The sequence below is a fragment of the Tamandua tetradactyla genome, chromosome 17 (assembly GCF_023851605.1).
Source record: "Tamandua tetradactyla isolate mTamTet1 chromosome 17, mTamTet1.pri, whole genome shotgun sequence".
Classification (NCBI taxonomy): Eukaryota; Metazoa; Chordata; class Mammalia; order Pilosa; family Myrmecophagidae; genus Tamandua; species Tamandua tetradactyla.
In genome coordinates, this window is record NC_135343.1 from 19,848,616 (window position 1) to 19,868,957 (window position 20,342).

The window sequence follows — 20,342 nt, forward strand, 5'->3', positions numbered from 1 at the left end:
TGGCTCTTTTTCCTAGACTTTATGCAGTCTACATCCTATTTGCATGCTCTGTCTTCAGTAGAGAACAATATGGACAAAAGATACTGCCGTTTATTGTACTACAGTCTATTTTTAACAGAGCAGTCTGTCTGCTCAAACTGACATAGGTTCTTTTCTTTTTTTTTAATTAATTAAAAAAAAATTTTTTTTAATACCAGAAAAACCCACCAAACACAAACATTCTAACTTTTGATCATTCCGTTCTACATATATAATCAGTAATTCACAATATTATCACATAGTTGCGTATTCGTCATCATGATCATTTCTTGGAACATTTGCCTCTATTCAGAAAAGGAAATAAAAAGAAAACAGAAAAAAATTCATACATACCATACCCCCCACCCCTCCCCCTCACCAATCACCAGCATTTCGATCTAAATTTATTTTAACATTTGTTCCCCCTGTTATTCATCTTTATTCCAAATGTTTTACTCGTCTGTTGATAAGGTAGATAAAAGGAGCATCAGACACAAGGTTTTCACAAGCATCAGTCACATTGTGAAAGCTATATCATTATACAATCATCTTCAAGAAACATGACATAGGTTCTTATCACTCAGAGTGAAAGCCAAAAGTCCCATGAGGACCCAGATGATCTGCCCTCTGCTCTCTTCCCTGATCTCACGTGCTACTGCATCCCACAGCACATTTTGCTTCAGCCATGCCAACTTCCTTGCTGCTCCCAAGCTGCAAACTCTTCACTTAGAAGCCGCTCCCTCTGGCTGGAAAGCTCTTCCCTCAGGCATTTACTCTATTAACTCCTTCATTTCCTGAAAGGCTGCTCAAATTTTGCCTTTTCAAAGAGGACTTCCCCAATCACCATTTCATACTATAGCCTTCTTCTCAACTTCAGTTCCAGTCTCAGGCATCCTAACCCTCCACTGCCTTTTTTTTTTTTTTTTTTTTTTTTTTTACTACACAGCACTAATAATTTACTTATTTGCTATGTTAAGTGTCGGTCTTCTACAGCTGGAATGTAAGCCCCACAGTCCAGGAATTTCATTTCATTTCCTGATGTATTCCAACCTTCTAGAACAGAACCTGAAACACAGTAGGTGGTAGAAATAAATGAAGACCACCCAAATAAGTAAAACAGAAATATTTCTTCAGAATATTTGCTATTTGAAGCTGATTGCTGTACAGGGTCATTGCTTGGCTTCCTGGATTGATTGCTGTAGCTGGTTGTTTGACTTCCTGGGCTAGTGGCTGCAGGTTGTGGAGCAGAGCTCTATTTTAGATATGGTCTGGTCATCGTCTGTTTGCATATTCAGTCTCAAAGTCCCCACTTTTGGTCATTCGTTGCTTGGAAGAGGTTGACCAGTTCAGAGAAAGCTAGAGATCCAGATCTTCACCTCTCAGAGATTGCTCGGCCATCTTCATAGTCAACTGTATTGCAAGATCTTCTTGACCTTTTAGTTGTTTATCATTATGGCCATCATCTGATGAGAGAGTGATTCTGTCGAAGTATTAAAGACTGAATAGAATGCAACGGAATAGCATCATGTCCACAATGGAAAAAGCAAGAATGAATAGTCTCCATAAGAAGCTTTATAACCAGGATTTCTAATTGCCCAACCCAGGAGAAGAAAATAAATCCTATAGGTCATGAGGGAAAGGCAAATAGCTTTTTCCTTAAGGTCATGTATAGCCTGTCCACCTTACCTACTTCACTGATCAAAGTACAAGAAGTAATAGCAAAGGTATATATATATGCTACCATGTGGCTAGCCTACAAGAGCAACGTAATTGTCCATCACTACTCATGCTGTCCTAGTTTGCTAGCTACCGGAATGTAATATACAGAATAGCTTTTAAAAAAGGGAATTTAATAAGTTGCTTGTTTACAGTTCTAAGGCTGTGAAAATGTCTCAATTAAAACAAGTCTACAGAAATGTCCAATCTAAGACATCCAGGAAAAGATACCTTGGCTCAAGAAAGCTGATGATGTTCAGTATTTCTCTCTCAGCTGGAAGGGCATGTGGCAAATATGGTGGTGTCTGCTGGCTTTTTCTCCAGGCCTCTTGCTTCATGAAGATCCCTGGGAGGTATTTTCCTTCTTCATCTCCAAAAGTCACTGGCTGGTAGACTCTCTGCTTTGTGGTTCTGTGGTATTCTGAAGCTTTCTCCAAGATACTTCTTCTTTTATAGGATTCTAGTAAACTAATCAAGACCAATGCAGAATGGGTGGAGACATGTTTCCATCTAATCAAGTTTAATACCCACAATTGATGAGTCACGTCTCTGTGGCGATAACCTAATCAAGCGTCCAACCTATAGTGCTGAATAGGGATTAGAAGAAACCACTGCTCTCACAAGACTGCTTAGGATTAAAACATGGCTTTTCTAGGGTACATAAACCCTTTCAAACCAGCACACATGCCGATGAGCTAAAACTGATTTGCATTCCATCCAGGGCAAAGGTGATTTCATTAATAACTTCTGCTATAGTCAGTGATAGGTTCCTGTTTAAAATGTCCCCATCAATGATGATTTAAGATAGCAACCAATTTGTCTATTCCATAATGAGTAGTTTCATGGAGAAATTTAGCTAATACCCATTTGAAATCATCTGTGTCACCAAGCAGCTGTCTGAGAGCATTAGGGAATATTTCAGTGGAGGGTACAACTAGACATTTTTCATTCTTTTGATATTTTATGATCTCTTTGAATCTTTTCAGAGATTCACCTTGATTGAAGCAGCTTGTTTAGCATAATGATCTGCTAGAGCATTTCTTTTAGGTTCCGTATTATCTTTTTTTACTTGGGTCTCAGCCATATCATCACCTCCCTAGGAAGTAAAATTGTATCTAAAAGTTTCTTAACTTGTTCATTTTTTATTGGGATTACTGTAGAGATTAGAAACCCCCTTTGTTTCTAAAGCATCCCAAAGTTATGCAGTATTCCAAAAGCATATATGCTATTTGTATATGCATTTGCCCTGTGGTCTTTAACTAGTGGACAAGCTCTAGTAAGTGCCATGAGTTCTGCCATCTGAACTGATCTCACCTCAGGAAGAGGGCTAACTTTTAAAGCAGAGCTTAACTCAGGGATAGCGTATCTTGTTTAATGACCTCTAGTTTCAGTTTCTTTCTTCCTTTTTTTTTTTTTTTTACATTTTTAAATTATGAAATATAATATATACAAAGAAAAGAAATAAAAAGCAAAAATTTTCAAGGTACACTTCAACAAGTAGTTACAGAATAGATTTTAGAGTTTGTTATGAATAACTATTCTGTTATTTCAGATTTTTTCCTTCTCGCTGCTCCAAAATGCTGGAGGCTAGAAGAAATATCAGTATAGTGATTCAGCAGCCATACTCCTTTGTTAAATTCTGTTTTCCCTGTTATAACTCCTCCTTCTTCTTTGATCCTTCTCCCAGTCTATAGGGATCTTTAGACAATGCCTGCTCTGACTTTTTCATTTAAAAAGGGGTGTCAACACTAAAGGATGGGGGGTGTAATTAACTGATAATCTTCAAGAGGTCGATCCCTCTGGGTTTCAGGATTTTTCTGGCTTAGGAACCCCCTGGAAATGATAGGTTCCAGGAAAACAAACTTAGTGCATGAAACTTATAGGGTCTCAGTTCAAGCCCTAGGTACTCTTAAGAGTTAACAGGAGTGTGTGAGGCATGCAACCAGGTGAATGAAACTTGAGGACAGTATATTGAAGAAATGTCAGAAACAAAAAGTCAAATATTATCATGCTTCACTCATATGAACTTACTATAATATACAAACTCAGTGAATTGAAGTTGAGAGCATGGGTTACCGGGATGGGGTAAACTCTTACAGCAGTCACATATATTCAGGAGCTGTAACTCTTACTTCTAAATTCTGAGATACTGAGCTATTTCTATATAACCTGGTCATTCCCAGAAACTTTGGGTATTTATGTGACACCTGAGACTCAGAGTTGGAGCTCTGAAGCTATGAAAGCCAGCACTACCCCATTCAGGAACTGTTAAAAAGTTTAAAAAGGGATCAGACTTCGACTAAAGATATGAATGAAGCTGATCTTGACAGGATTGGGGTATATCAATATAGGGTAAAGGATGATATGGGCTATATTTTAAAACTTCAACTTCTGTGTGAGAAAAAAGGAAGAGATGTTTATTTGGTGCAGAATTTATATTTTGGGTAGTGCATTATCTAATTTAACTTGTGTGCTGGTTTGAAAGGATTACATACCCCAGAAAAGCCATGTTTTAATCCTGATCCATATCATGGAAGCAGCTGTTTCTTTTAATCCCTATTCAGTACTGTAGATTGGAAACTTGATTAGATTATCTCCATGGAGATGTGACGGCCCAATTGTGGATATTAACCTTTGATCAGAGGGAGATGTGACTCTACCCATTCCAGGTGCATCTTAATTAGATTACTGGAATCCTTTAAAAGAGGAAGCATTTTTTGGAGAAAGTTTCAGATCCACGAGAGCCCACGCAGCCAGAGACTTTTTGGAGATGAAGAAGGAAAATGTCCCCAGGGGAGCTTTATGAAACAAGAAGCCTAGAAAGAAAGTTGCCATGTTTGCCATGTGCCTTTCCAGTTGAGAGAAATGGACATCATCAGCCTTCTAGAGCCAAGGTATCTTTCCCTGGATGCCTTAGCTTGAACATCTTCACATGTAAATTTGCAATTTAATAAATTCCCCTTTTTAAAGGCTATTCTATTTCTGGTATATCACATTCTGGCGGCTAGTAAACTAGAACAACTTGTATGGTCAGTTTATTTGAACACTGTAATTACATGGAATCTTGAGAAGGGCATGAGATCTTGTTGGTTTGTATAGGTTAGTGTGATGCCCTGATTCAATCCAGACTGATTTGGGCAGAGAATAAAACATATTTTCAAAGTCCCCTTAGGATACTGAGGAGAAGGGAGGAAATATTAAACTTCCTCATCTGGGGAATTCCTGATATTCTCACAAGCAGTGGAAACAACCAATTCAATAGGCTGAGCCCTTGATCTTGGGGCTTGCCCCTATGAAACTTATTCCTGCAAAGGAGAAGCTAAGCCTACTTATAATTATGCCTCAGAGTCACCCCCAGAGAGCCTCTTTCATTGCTCAGATGTGGTTTCTCTCTCTAATCCAATTCAGCAGGTTATTCTCAGTCCCCTCCCCCCTACGTGGGACATCACTCCCAGAGGTATAAAACGCCCCGGCAATGTGGAACCTGACTCCTGGGGATGTGCTAGACTCAGTATCATGGGATAGAGGAAGCCTTTTTGACCAAAAGGAAGAAGAGAGAGATGAGTCAAAATAAAATTACAGTGGCTGAGAGATTTCAACAGTTGAGAGGTTATCCTGGAGGTTATTCTTATGCATTATATAGACATTCCTTTTTAGTTTATGATGTATTGGAGTGGCTTAGATGGAAGTACCTGAAACTGTTAAAGTGTATTCCAGTAGCTTTGATTCTAGAAGATGATTATATAACTATAAAACTTTCACAATGTGACCACGTGATTGTGAAAACCTTGTGTCTGATGCTCCCTTTATCCAGGATATGGACAGATGGGCTTAAAAAAAAAAAAAAGGTCAATATAAAATAAAAATAACATGGGGTAAAATTGGGTAGATTGAAATACTACTACGGGGTCAATGAGAGGGAAGAACAAGGGGTATGGGATGTATGGGTTTTTTCTTTTTATTTCTTTTTCTGAAGTGATACAAATGTTCTAAAAATGATCACGTGAGCCACTGATTGTATACTTTGGATGGACTGTAGGGATGTGAAGACATCTCAATAAAAATATCAAAGAAAAAAAAGAGTTAACAGGAGTGATGTTGACTGGGGTTTAGCAAACCATGACAATTAGCTCTATCTAACTGAACCTTGCATATGAGTAGCCTCCAGAATAGCCTCTTGACCTTATTTGATCTCTCTTAGCCACTGATGCCTTATTTTATTACACTTCTTTCTCCCTTTTTGGTCAGGAAGGTGTTGTCCATCTCACAGTGCCAGGACCAGGCTCATCCCCAGGAGCCAAATCCCACATTGTCAGGGAGACTTTTGCCCCTGGATGTCATGTCCTACATAGGGGTGAGGGTAATGATTTTTCTTGCAGAGTTGGACTTATTGAGAGAGAGGCTACATCTGAGCAACAAGAGTTTTCCTGGAAGCTACTGTTAGGGCTCGTTATAGGTAGTCTTAGCTTCTCCACTACAAAAATAAGTTTCATAAGGGCAAACCTCAAAATCCAGGGCTTGGTCTATTTTCTTGTGTCTCCCATGTTTGAGAGGGCAGTTTCAGTTTTGATATATGATCTGTCAACAAAAAATATTAGGTGCAGATTCTCAATAGGAGTCTCTAATACATCTGACATCTGAGCTGGTTATAGAGAATTCCCTGACTGAGGTAGGACAATCATGAAATTTCCCTTCATGAGGTAGGGTAGGAGAATAGCAGGATTCAGGGTGTTTGATAGAGCAGTGACTGATCATGTGAGAGGGAGAGAGCAGTAGAATCTCATAAAAACTTAGTGGACTGGTTGAAAAGAGTTGCGTGTTCTCAGTTGGCAATCATGTCTGCACTGTGTGAGGAACCAGGAGGCCAAGTGAAGAGCCTAGAACTTGTTCAGCGGATGCAGCAACAAGCTTTGCAAGGTAAGAAAAGGGGGATAAGTCTTTGCAACTAAGTCAAGAGAAGTGATGGGTTTTTGGTGGTTCCCATGAAGTTGAGTTATAACATCAAGGATTCATCCAGCGTGCTCATGCAACAAACAGAAGAAATGGCTCTTTATAGTTAGGGCTGCCTGGGAAGGCAGGTGATTGAACTTTCTTCTGGTTATGAAAGGACTGTTCATATCTGGACTCCCAGAGGAGATGGTCTCTTATTGAGGACTTAGACAATTCATACAGAGGTGTTACAATCTCAGAAAAAAAATGATATTGTCTTCAATACCCAGCTAAAGCTAGAAATCCTTTCAATTGTTTTCTGATGGGCCTTGGGATAAGTTTTGGATCATCTTTAGTCTATCAGAAGAGAGTATTTCCCCCTCCTTAATGGGAAATGCCCTAAATAATGAACTTTAATATGGCAAAATTGGAATTTATCTTTAGAAACTTCATGCTCCTTTACTACTAAGGCTGAGAGTCAAATGGCTTTTTTTCTTCTCTGAATAAAGTAGGAGATGATCTACATATTATAACAGAACTGAAATCACAGTGGGAATTTACATCTTCTAAGTCTTGAGTTAGGACCGGGAAAAGTGGAAGGGGGCTTCAGTGAACCCCTGGGGCATGACTGCCCAGGTAAACTGTCCTCCAAGGAGAAGGCAAAAGGTACAGGCACAGCTCAGAGATATTGCAGGCTGGGTTCCAGACCATCACAATAAAGCAAATATTTCAATAAAGCAAGTCACACAAATTTTTTAGTTCCCCTGTGATATAAAAATTATGCTAGCACTGTGTCATAGTCCATTAAGTGTGCAGTAGCATTATGTCTAAAAAACCAAGGCCCATAACTTAATTAAAAAACATTTTATTGCTAGAAAATGCTAGCCATCATTAGAGTCCTCAGTGAGTTGTAATCTTTTTTCTGGTGAAGGGTCTTGCCTTGATTTTGATGACTGCTGACCCAACAGGGTGGTGCTTGCTGAAGGTTGGTGTGGCTGTGGCGATTTCTTCAAATAAGACAACAATGAAGGTTGCTGCATTGATTGTTTCTTCCTTTCACAAAAGTGTTCTGTCGCGTGCAATGCTACTGATAGCAATTTACCCACAGTAGAACTTCTTTCAAAATTGGAGTCAATTCTCTCAAATTATGCTTTTGCTTTATCAACTAAGTTTATGCAGCATTCTAAATCCTTTGTGGACATTCCAACATTGTTTACAGCATCTTCACCAGGAGTAGATTCCATCTCAAGAAACCACTTTCTTTGAACAAACTTAAGAAGCAACTCCTCACCTGTTCAAATTAATCATGATTGCAGCAACTTAGTCACATCTTCAGACACCACTTCTAATTCTAGTTCTTTTGCTATTTCCACTGCATTTGGAGTCACTTTCTTCACTGACGTCTTGGACCCCTCAAAGTCATCCATGAGGGTTGGAATCAATTTCTTCCAAACTTCTGACCTCCAATGAATCATGAATGTTCTAAATGGTATGTAGAATGGTGAATCCTTTCCAGAAGGTTTTCTATTTACTTCGTCCAGATCCATCAGAAGAATCAGAGTCTATGGCACTTATAGCCTTTAGGAAATGTATTAAAAAAAAAATAAGCCTTAAACGTCAAAACAACTCTTTCATCCATGGGCTGCAGAATGGATGCTGTGTTAGCAGACATGAAAAGATGAATCTCGTTGTACACCTCTGTTCTAGTTTGCTAGCTGCTGGAATGCAACACACCAGAGACGGAGTAGCTTTTAATAAAAGGGGATTTATTTTGTTAGTTCTTCAGAGGAAAGGCAGCTAACTTTCCACTGAGGTTCTTTCTTACGTGGAAGGCACAGGATGGTCTCTGTTGGCCTTCTCTCCAGGCCCCTGGGTTCCAACAACTTTCCCCGGGGTGACTTCTTTCTGCATCTCCAAAGACCTGGGCTGAGCTGAGATGAGGAAAGTGCTGAGATGAGGAAAGCCAAGCTGCTTAGGCTATGGTACATTGTGCTCTCTCATTTAATCACCAGCTAATTAAGTCAAACGTCACTCAGTGCAGCAGACACGCCTCCTAGCCGACTGCTGATGTAATTAGCAACAGATGAGGTTCACATACCATTGGCTCATGTCCGCAGCAACAAAACTAGGTATGTTCACCTGGCCAAGTTGACAAGTGAATCTAACTACCACAACCTCCATCAGAGCTGCTGGGTGACCAGGTGCATTGTCAATGAGCAGTAATATTTTGAAAGGAATCTTTTTCTGAGCAGTAAGTCTCAACAGTGGCCTTAAAATATTCTGTAAACAATGTTGTAAAGAGATATGCTGTCACCCAGGCTTTGTCATCCCATTCATAGAGCATAGGAGAGTAGATTTAGCATAACCTGGGATCTTTGGAATGGTAAATGATCACTTAAAGCCTCTACCTGCATTAGCCCCTAACAGGAGATTCAGCCTGTCCTTTGCAGCTTTGTTAACTTCTTTTCCCTAGCTTTGAAAGTCCTAGGTGGCATCTTCTTCCAGTAGAAGGTTGTTTGGTCTACACTGAAAAATCTGTTGTGTAGTATAGTCACCTTCATCAACTATCTTAGCTAGAATAGAAGAGAGCTAGGGCCTTGCTCTACATTAGGCTTTGGCTTAAGGGGAACGTTGTGCCTGGTTTGATTTTCTATACAGACCACTAAAACTTTAATCATATCAGCAATAAGGCTGTTTGGCTCTCTTATCATTCGTTGTCGACCAGAGCAGCACTTTTAATTTCCTTCAAGAACTTTTCTTGTGCCTTCACAACTTGGCTGTTTGACACCAAGAGGCCTAGCTTTTGGCCTATCCTGACTTTCAACATGTTTTCCTCACTACACTTAATCACTTCTAGATTTTAATTTAAAGTGAGATACTTGTGACTTTTCCTTTCACTTGAATACTTAGGGGCCATTGTAGGGTTATTGATTGGCCTAATTTCAATACCATTGTGTCTCAGGGAACCAGGAGGCCAGAGGAGAGAGAGAGAGAGAGAGAGATGGGAAATGGGCCTTCGTTGGAGCCATCACACACAACATTTATCAATTAAGTTTGTTGTCATGAGGGTGGTTCATGGCACCCCAAAACAGTTATAATAGTAACATCAAAGATCACAGATCACCAACTGCTAATGAAAAAGCTTGAAATACTGTGAGAATTATCAAAATGTGACAGAGACACAAAGCAAGCACATGCTGTTGGAAAAATGGTGCCAAAGGACTTGCTCAATGTCAGGATGCCTCAAATCTTCAATTTGTAAAACATGCAGTACCTGCAAAATGCAATTAAATGAAATGCAATAAAACAAGGTATGCCTGTAAAGGTTGCTGTCAGAATTAAATGCCATAAAATGATGTAAAATTGGAGGCAGTATAGTATTTCTGTTAACAACACAGGACTCCAGCTTCGCTGGATTTCAGTCTCCACCATTTCTGGCTCTGTGGTCCTGGGCAATTTACTTATTGGTGCCTCAGATTCCTTATCAACAAAATGAAGATATAATGCAGGTCATTGATCCTTTATTTGCAATTCTGAAATCCAAAAAAGCTCTGTAAAACCAGAAGTTATGCAGCAAACTCCTTTGGTAGCAATTTTTGACCTGAACTGATGAGGCTATTTATAATTCATATTTGTACCATTAAGTATGAATAAATCTATGTTTTGCTGCAGGAATACTAATATATTTGATTTCAGGGTCCTGCCTCAGACCCTCTGGGGGTGTCACATGAAAGAGACCACCTCAAGCATATCTGACACAAAGCTGATTTTACTACTTGCCAAGTAAACGAGAGCTATGTGTCAGAACACTCGTCTAGAAGAAAGCAAACAGCTCATCTTACATTGTTTTTTTTAACCAAAGCACAGCTGTTGCTGATTGGTGCTGGTTTCCATAGCTACTTATTTACAGTGTGGGATTAAGGCCAAAGAATTGTCAGACTTCCAATTTCTTCCTTAAATTTGGAGAATAGGAGCTTTTTATTGTCACCCTCTCATCTTTCTAAAATCTAAAAAATGCTACTTCCTGTGACACCCCTGGCCCACAGTTCATCTAAGGGATTGTGGACCTTAGATACCTACCTCATCGGTTATGGAGAGTATTAAAGCAGTTAACATATTGAAAATGACTGATCAGTGCCTGGCGTAGTGGAAAGCTCTGTGCCTGGCAGGGTTTTATCATAAACATGTAAAGGGCCTGGTGTCTAGCATTCATTTAGCATGTATCTATCAAGCACCTACTATGTGCAATGCTCTAAAGATACAACGCGAATAGGTGACTTGGTCTACTGTTCTACTCAACACTAGTTCCCTTTCTTTGGATCCCTGGTGGAAGTGCTGGAACGGCAGGAATCCGTTTCTGTGTAAAGGCCCCTTCCTGCCGCCCTTCGGTTGGTGCCCTGCAGGGAGCGCCCCAGCCGCTCCTGCCCACGCGGTGCGCGCGCACGTTGCACAGTGCGCCCCCGGGCACGCAGCCCTGCGACCGCCCGCTTCCGTTTTAGACAGTCCTTCGCGAGGCGGGTACACCCCCAGCCGCCCCCAGTTTCGGGTGGGAGCTTTCCAGCCCTGACTGCTCCCTTGCCCAACCCCACATCACCGCGAGTGCGCCAAACCGAAAGCCACCGTCGCCGCGGGAGGCTGGGGATCACACAGAGCCGGGTAGCTCGGCGGTGCGGCACACTGCCCCCGCCTCCACCCTCCCCTCGTCGCCCGTGCGCCCCGAGGGGGCGGGGCCGGGCGCGCGCGCGGAGGCGCCTGCGGATTGGCCGCTCGCGCCTGTGTTTCTCCGGCGGAGCGCACCTCCCCCCCGGGTTTCCCGCCAGCAGGAGCCGCGCGTTAGATGCGGTCTATTTAGTCTCTCGGTTGGACAGAGCGGCTGGGATTCGCCGACCGTCGCTATGTCGCGACAGAGCACCCTGTACAGCTTCTTCTCCAAGTCTCCTGAACTGAATAACGCCAACAAGGCCCCGGTGAGGGCCTCAAGCAAAGGCAGCGCCGCCATCACCGGGGCCTCTCCTTCCCCCAGCGGGGATGCGGCCTGGAGTGACGCTAGGCCTGGGCCCTTGGCGGGCTCCGCGTCGCCGCCTGAGGCGAAGAACCTCAATGGAGGGCTTCGAAAGCCGGCAGTGCCTGCAGTCTCCGCCAGGTAGTTGGGTGCGGGGGTCGCAGGTGGAAGTAATGGCGCCGAGGCGCAGGGAGTCCGGGGGAGGGAGGCTCTCCAAGCCGGGCGGGAGGGCGCACGGCCAGTCCCTGGGTTTGGAGGAGGTGGGGCTGCACAGATGTCTTGAAAGTATGTAGTGGCTGAGTTGGGGCATTTGAGGGGATGTAGATTGTAAAAAGGGTCGGAGGAGAAAATAGGCTATGCAGTAAGACGGGTTGGAGGGGAGGGGAGATGCGCAGTTAAGGCGTCTTGGGGGAGGAGGAGAGATGCGTTTCTCCAGGGTGGATGGCTGTAGGAAAGGGAGATGCATGCAGTTCAGGTTAGGGAGGAGAAAGGGGGGTGACGGGAGTAGTGGGAGTAGGACGGGAAGAAAAAAGCTTTGCCCTACTCTTGCGGGAAGTGCAGGGTTGGTGATAGTGCTTGCCTGGGGCGGCGGAGGGGGTTCTGCCTTATCCGGGCGGGGGAGGGGATCGTTCTTGCCTGGGGCGGGGGAGGGATGGCGGGAAGCTGGAATGCCTGGAGCGGGAGGTTTTGGGGGCGCGGCTTGCGGTGTGTGGAGTGCTAGGAGGAGGCTCCTTTTCCGAACTGGGTTGGTGCATTTGGGGTCCAGATGACCCTCGAGGCACACTCTTGATGGGTGGATCTGAGCCTCAAACGCCAAGACACCACAAGGAAGGACCCGCCGCCTGGGTGGGTGGGCTGTGGAGGGGGATGGAGAGGGGGATGGACCAGGAGCTGAGGGGGTGTGTGTCATAGGGTGGGGCATAATTAGGCCGCGTGAGGATACGTTGACGATGGGGGAGGGGGAGGGAGCAGAAAGTATTGGGACAGGTCTTGGTCATGTCGTAGGCCGACAGCATATGCACCCCAAAACAAAAAAATTTAGAAAGCTATATTAATTTTGGCATACGTGGAAGTTTTGTGTCTAATAGAGAAGTTATTTTATGAAATTCTTTAGTTTTCATTAACAATTCTATGAGAGGGTATGAGGCATTGTAAATTTTTCCTAGTTGGAGGAGGGTCAGCCTCTGAAGGCCTTAATCTGGCCATTGACTGCCCTGTGTGGGCGCGACTGCGTGAAAGCCTGCTCCGAGGACGAAGTTCTCTCTTTCTGATCTTTTGTCGGGGCAGAGGGTTTAGCAGGTCTTTTTATTCTGGCAGCGAGCGTCGTTTTGAAAAACTCGTTTGTTTACTATATACCAGGTATACACAAAATATAATGATATAGCCATTTGAACCGATGAAGAAATAGAGGTTTAGAAAAAATGAACTCATGCACGATTAGAGAGCTAGTGAGTGGTTTTGTGTAATCGATTTCAATGTCCTGACTTTTAAAGATTTGCTTACAGCGGGTCCCGGTTTTTTTCAAATCTTTAATGTGTACCCCTTGTTTAAAGCGAATCTTTCCAGCAGCTTAACCATATAATAGAGCAGATAAGTAGAACCTGGTTGTAGGAAAGAAGGTTCAGCATCACGATTGTGCACTTTGCTTTTAATATTGAGAGATGCATGATATGTTAATATTTGTATTTGAACATGAATTGTTTCTTCATGCAGCCATGTTAAACTATGCCTTTATTTAGAGAGATGGAGAGGAGTTTATACTTTATATATGACATAGCATTTGTTCTTTTGAGGTCTGAGTAAGAGACTTGTAAAATATGAAAATTGTTTACACTTGATCTTCCACTATGAGGACAGATTCCAGGGTATTCGGGAAAGATGGGATTTGATACTGTGCTTCTAAAGAAATTCTCCAGTGTATAATTTGTCCTTCATTCAACAATTGTTGGTGTACTTGCTCTGAAAAGCACAGTATTAGGCAGTGTGGATCCAGGATACAGTAGTGAACAGAACAAGTAAAAAGGCAGTTCTAAAGTGGAAACAGTGTGTAAGATAATGTGGTAACACATAAAGGAGGCACCTTTGTGCATTGTGGTGGTGAGGACCGGGTCGGGGGGAGAGAGGTGTTGGTTCAGGTTAGGCTTTCAGTTCTCTAACCTGGTATCAGAAGGACAGATAGGAGTTAGCTTCACAAAGGTAGGGATGGGAAGCCAGTTCCTGAAGATTGTGGGTAGAATTGAGCGAGTGAGCCTTGGAGAGGAAAGCAGGGACCCATTCATGAACAGGCTGATTGGCCACAAAGACATTTTGACTTTAAGAGTTGGTTAAAAGCAGTTAAGAATTTTTTAATGTTTTCCATTTAGATTTCTGTGTGCTGAAGTGTTTGTTCAAGTTTTTTGTTTGTTTTTTTCCCTAGCTCTTTGGTCAGATTTATGTGATGCGAACATCCATCACATCTGGATTTTTCTTTTGTGCAGTTTATGACATGTTTTGGTGACTAGAAGTTATCAATTGTAATGTTGAATTTGTTAGTTTTTTCCTTTATGATTAATGCTTCTGTAGGTTTGTTTAAGAAATATTTATTTTAGAAATATCACTTTGGCTGAAGTGTTTTGTAGGGAGACCAGTTAGTGAGAGGGTATGGGTAATGGTGGTAATGTTGGAGAGGATTTAAGAGTTGAGAGGCCTAGGAGGTAGTAGACACGTGTTGGTGTTGATTTAGATTGTGAGATGCAGGAGAGGAGCGTCAGGATGACATCAAATTCAAGTAAATGGCTGCTGGAAAAGTAGTAGGGACATACATGTGCTCTGGGCCTGCTTCTCAGTATTTCATTTTTTTGGTAGAATATCAAGGTCATAATTGAAAGAGCTGTGAGCAAGGCTTCTGACCACTTAGATTTGTCGTTTTTTCAAATTTTGGCTTATTTTCTCACAGTTCCATTTATTGATAACTGTTTCTGTTGATTATGGGTGATGAGGACAGTAAAAATCTGTTGATTTATAAATATGTGCCTTTCTCTGCATTCACAAAGAGTGGTGTTAGAATTGACAATGAAATCTTTATTTTAAAAGAACTTTTAGTTGACAATAGCTGTCTTAAGTGCCCTAGTTGTGGGTGTTTACTTACCTTTCCTGAGAATTTTCAGAGTTAAACATTTATGGATAGTGTATTTTTCTAAATATTATTACACCTAATATTAATTATTGTAAGAGAAAAGAAAATTGAAACTTATTATAGGTATCATCATGGACTGTATTATTAGTCAGTTCTCCAGGGAAACAATCGACAGGAGATATCTATATATCTATATCTATATATCCAGTATATGTATATATGGATATTTTAAGCTTTATTATAGGACGACTCATGCACTGTGAGGATGGGCAAATCTGAATTCTGTAGGGCAGGCCACAAGCTAGGAACTCCAATTAAGGTTTTTGATGAATTTTTCAGGAAAAGCTTGCTGGCTGAGAAAAAGGTAGAAATTCTTTCTGACTGCTTAAATTCATCAGTTCTCCCTTTAAGGCCTTCAGCTGATGGGATGAGCCCTCTCATTGATGAAGGCCACCTTTGTTGATTGTAGATGCTGTAACCAGTAAGTGCTTGCTTGACCAAACAACTGGACACCATTAACTTAGCCAGGTTGATACGAACTTAAACCGCGTGATACAGACCTAACTTGCTTTAATTAATTTAATTAAAACAACTTTTTTTTTTTTTATGTTCAAATGGTCTTATTTTTTGCCAGTTGGAGGGACCCTCTTAAGCTGGCTTCTTAGGTCTTTTTAAAATCACCTCAGAACTTTGTAAAACATTCATTCTGATGACAAGGTGTTCCATTTTTAATTCTCCCTGACCCAAGGTATGGAATTATTTTTTCTTTAGTTTCTTTTCTAATAGAAGCCAGTTGAAATGATAATTTTTTAGTTACCCTAGAATTAGTGCACAAGTATCAGCCAATAGTTACCCACAGCTGAAGAAAGGAAGCTAAGGGTGTGTGGGCAGAGCTGTGGATAGATGGGTGGGTGTGATGATGGGGAACTAACTCTTGGAATTCATTGCTTACTATTTCTTAGTCCCATAGTTTAGTTATTTAAGGATAGGAGAAGTCTCCCTAATGACCCACTGAAAGGTAGGTGCAAACACTGGTAGTTTGATTTGAGTGTGTTTTTCACCTCTTTGATGACTCAGTGTTTATATACAAGCTTTTGTTAGATATAACCTAGTTTATTTTTTATTGTTTACAGAAGCAGATTCACACAATACTTTAAGATTATACCAGTCCCTTTTTTTTTTTTGGCATGGGCAGGTTCCAGGAATCCAACCTGGGGCCTCAGGCATGGCAGGTGAGAATTCTGCCACTGAGCCACTGTTGGCACCGCTCCATACCAATCTGTTTAAAAAGCCAATATCTAAAATGTTAACCATAAATTTTGAGCGCAACCAGTAACTGACACCAAAGTTGTTGGCTAAAGAGAAAGGAAAGATAATGTGGTTTTAAAGCAAAAATTTAAAGACCTGTTCAGTGTAAATTTAACCTAAGTCATTTTAAAATTTTGTTTAGTTATGAGAAAGCTTCAAGTTTATTCTTCTGAACTGGCAGTTTTTCCTGTCTTACATTTTTTTTCACTTAGGGTTTTTTTTTTCACTACAATTCCTAAGAATGCCAAACTAAAGACATTTACTATAGATTATTTAGAGATTTAACCACAGTTTAAAAAAATCAGAATTAAATTCTATTTAAGAATGTCATAAGCAGGTGTAGAACCGTGATTCAGTGGTAGAATTCTTGTCTGCCATGCCAGAGATCCTGGTTAGAGTCCCAGAGCCTGCCCATGCGAAAAAAAAAAAAAAAAAAGAGTATCGTAAGCTCATTCCAGTATTTCTTGTGGCATTTCAGCTTAGGCTTTAGGGAGAGCCAGTGTGTTTTTTACTTTTTTTATTGAGATATCTTCATGTACCATGAAGTCCATCCAAAGTATACATACAGTCAGTGGCTCACAATATCACATAGTTGTTGTATATTTATAACCATGATCATTTTTAGAACATTTGCACACTCCAGAAAAAGAAAAAAATCCATACATCCCATATCCTTTACCCCTCGCTCTTATTGACCACTAGTATTGCAATCTACCCTTTTTTTTTTTAACCTCTTAGCCCCCCCACTATTTACTTTTTGTCCTTATTTTTTTACTCATCTGTCCATTACCTGAATATCTCTGGATAAAGGGAGCATCAGCCACAAGGTTTTCACAATCACACGGTCACACTGGAGCCAGTGTGTTTTAACAGCTAATGTTTGGGGGTTGTGAGGTAACTTTCTTTCTGGCCCAGATATTTTTAAATTGGAATTATGTTGTATAGGGTTGGGTGATCCTTGTTGATGTTAATACAATCCTAGTTATATAAAAAGAGAAAGATAGTAAGGTTGTCAGAAAATATAGCCAAATAAATGTTAAAATGCAGTATAAATAAATTAGTGTAATACTCTTACCAGAGATAAAGTTTTAAGTAGAGCCAGTTTTTATGATGTATGTGGCTTTACAAGATTGCTTGGACTCAAAGAATCAGTGTAAGAAAGATAATGATCCCATGCTTATATTATATTTTTTAAATACAATATTTGGTGTTTGGAAAAAATCTAAGTATTTGCACAGATTAAAATATGCTTTTATATTCTTTGGAAACTACAGTTATTAGGGATAAAATTTAAGAATTATGTTTAAAAGAATTAAAAGTTTAGACTCACAAAGTAATTACAAATTTTAATTACCATTCAAAAAAGATTTTTAAATTGAGAAGTGTTCAAAATGTTTAGTTTATATATGGTATATTTTATTACTTAATTCTCTTGTTTTTGGCTTGGAAACCACTGTTTCCTGGACCAGAATTTTTACAGCGTCATTGTTTTTAAAGCTTTGCACTGGAGAAACTGCACATCATTGAATTATTTTAATCTTCATATTTTGTAGCATACTGCCAGCAGAGAAGTTAATGTGGAAGAGTCTATAAAGTTATATTTAGGGCAAAAACCAAAATTATTATTTAGGAAGCTTTGTAGACAAGGAATTTATTTAGAAATTGATAATGATTGTAAGGATTTCAAATAAATTTAAAGATGGTTTATGACAACTGTTAAAACTGGTTGCTTGGAAAGGAATCTTTTCTGATCATTTTTGAGACTTTGAGATCTTTTGAACATCATTTAAAAATTATGTACTATAGCTCTCTTAGAGGACACAAATTCTTTGGTATAAAACTGGAATGGATTAACTTCATTTTAAAACAGCATTATGTATTACTTATAGGTATAAAACTTAAAAGTTTTTCCCCACATGTGTTTTGGGTTTCAGTCAGAAACCTGAGTTACACTTGAGGACAGATAGGAACTTTTAAGAATTTTGAGCTAGTCATTTAGTTTCTTTGGGAGCCCACAAGATAACTCTTTAAGATTCCTGCAAGTTCTTTGTTGTCTCATACCAGGCAAAGTAGAATACCACTGGGTTTGGGGTATCAGGTGTCCTGCTAAGATTTGTGTTCTTGAGAATTTACACCCTTTATAGACATGTATGTAATTAAATAGCTAGTGTCAGGTTAAGCACTTCTTTAGTCCTTATTCTCCATAACTCACTTCACGCAGGTAAAGAGAAATAATACTCTGAGACCTAGCCCTCTTAGGTTAAACAAACCATGGACACTTTTATAAGCCCCAGTTCATACCAGTCGGCTGCAGGGCTCACCTGGGAATATTTAATAATTTTAATACATGGGGAGAACTGCTACAAACTAGTCAGTCCTTGGGTTAAGGCTTTATTAGGTACAGACCAAAACTTCTGTCTCAAGGGATTGAATTGCCTTGGACAATATGTAGTTTGAGCCATGATATCCTGAGATTATACAGCCATAAATAAAACCTCATATGGGGAGACATGTTCATTGACATAACATTTATTTACTCTGTTTGGCCAGTCTTTCAAAAGTTTAATGTCAGAGTTCGGATTCAGAACTTATAGTTGCTTCATATGGACAGCGGTTATTTCCCTCCTTCAGCAGCAGAAATAAGTGTACATCTTGGGGGGGAGGGGCAAATAAAAAAAAAAGCTTGTGGTTTTCAGACATGAGTGTGATAGGCTTTGTGGTTAAGTGGTTAACTGGCCCACGTTAAGGGGAAACCTGCTTGACAAAGAGTGAGGCTTATAAACAAAGTATTCCACACAGCAATGCCTTTTTTCCCTCCCCTTTTAGTTTTTGGGTATGTTAACGGACAAAACAGCTATGGCAGAAGTTTGAATTGCTCAGACATAGCTTCCTGTTCAAAGATGACCTATGTGGTGAGCCTGAGGCAATATTCATAAACCTGTGCAGGTCACTATAGATTATTTTTTAAAGTTGCATGTACTTACAAAGGCCCTTGAGGCAAGTACAACCTGAAATCATGTCCTGTTGTTTCTCTTTTAATTGTTTAGCCTAGTGGTTTCTATAGGTACATTTTTTTAAAGAATTTTTTTTTTTCATGATTTGGTCTGAATCAGGTGGCTTCAATTGCGTAATAATCACTACTGCAAAATGTAAAAAATATTGTTTATAATATACTTGTTTTACTTTTATCACTGGAAACCCTTAAGCAGGCTTAGAAAATTTTAGTATATAGTGCTTGGACAGGAATTGTCAGCTGTGTGTGGGCTCTCCACAGAGATGCTTTTCAGTAGACTCTGAGAATTTCTCTCTCCTTCCCTGACTCTCTTCCCTCCTCTTTCTCTCCACCCCCTACTTCTCAGAGAAAAGCAGCAGGGTTAAATCAGTTTTTGTGAAGATGGAATCTCTCCTTTTGATTCTGTAGGCATGTATACTTGCTATGTTTTGACACATTAGGCACTTGTTGACTTGAGAGTTTTATAAAACTAGTTTTTTTGGGGGGGGGCATAATAGAGTGCTAGATAGCTTGTGTGTTTGGAATGCATAGGAGCTTAACTAGAAACCAGTTCCAAGGAAAGTCTAATGAGATTTTATTTAATATAATTAACATTATATAATCAGTATGTTTTGTAATCAGTATGTTTTGTATTTTATTAATACTGTGGTACAGACCCTGTTACCAATATATGCTATATTATAATATAGGTGTAATTGAACTATAATTTGGAGAGCATGCCTTTTTCTTGCCATTAGCATTCTACCAGAATTCTGGCATAGTTTTTAAACTTCGAACAATTCTGAGAAATAATTTCTTTACTATAATATCAGAATTTGTTATGTTTGTTTTGATTGCAGGATTGTGTTAATAGTTAAATGTGCATGTGGTGTTTGCTTGCTATGTTTTTAAAAACGACTTGACTTTAAAAATGACACATTCTTTTAAAAATCAAAGGAGTCCTAATATCTTCCTTTGGAATTGGCTTGTTTGTAGACAATTGCCTTTAAGACAACTCAACCAGATATTAACCAAATTATGTATTTTCTTTTGGAAACAGTTTTTGTGACTTCTCACCAGGTGATCTGGTTTGGGCCAAGATGGAGGGTTACCCTTGGTGGCCTTGCCTGGTGTATAATCATCCCTTTGATGGAACATTCATTCGTGAAAAAGGAAAATCAGTTCGTGTTCATGTACAGTTTTTCGACGACAGCCCAACAAGGGGTTGGGTTAGCAAAAGGCTGTTAAAACCATATACAGGT

At 40.2% G+C, this 20,342-nt stretch overlaps 1 protein-coding gene across 2 annotated transcripts in view; it reads left to right on the forward strand.

The window, feature by feature from the left end:
* The window catches only part of MSH6 (mutS homolog 6), a 54,442-nt gene that overhangs the window by 22,840 nt on the left and 11,260 nt on the right, over positions 1 to 20,342 (forward strand). Inside the window, exons 1-2 of one of the 2 annotated variants that reach the window (XM_077134164.1) lie at positions 11,440 to 11,806; positions 20,141 to 20,340. In XM_077134164.1, coding sequence (XP_076990279.1) covers positions 11,559 to 11,806; positions 20,141 to 20,340 — 448 coding nt within the window. In that variant the 5' untranslated portion in view covers positions 11,440 to 11,558. Of the gene's footprint in view, positions 1 to 11,439; positions 11,807 to 20,140; positions 20,341 to 20,342 lie in introns of those variants that run through there. The other variant, XM_077134165.1, reaches the window with a different exon arrangement.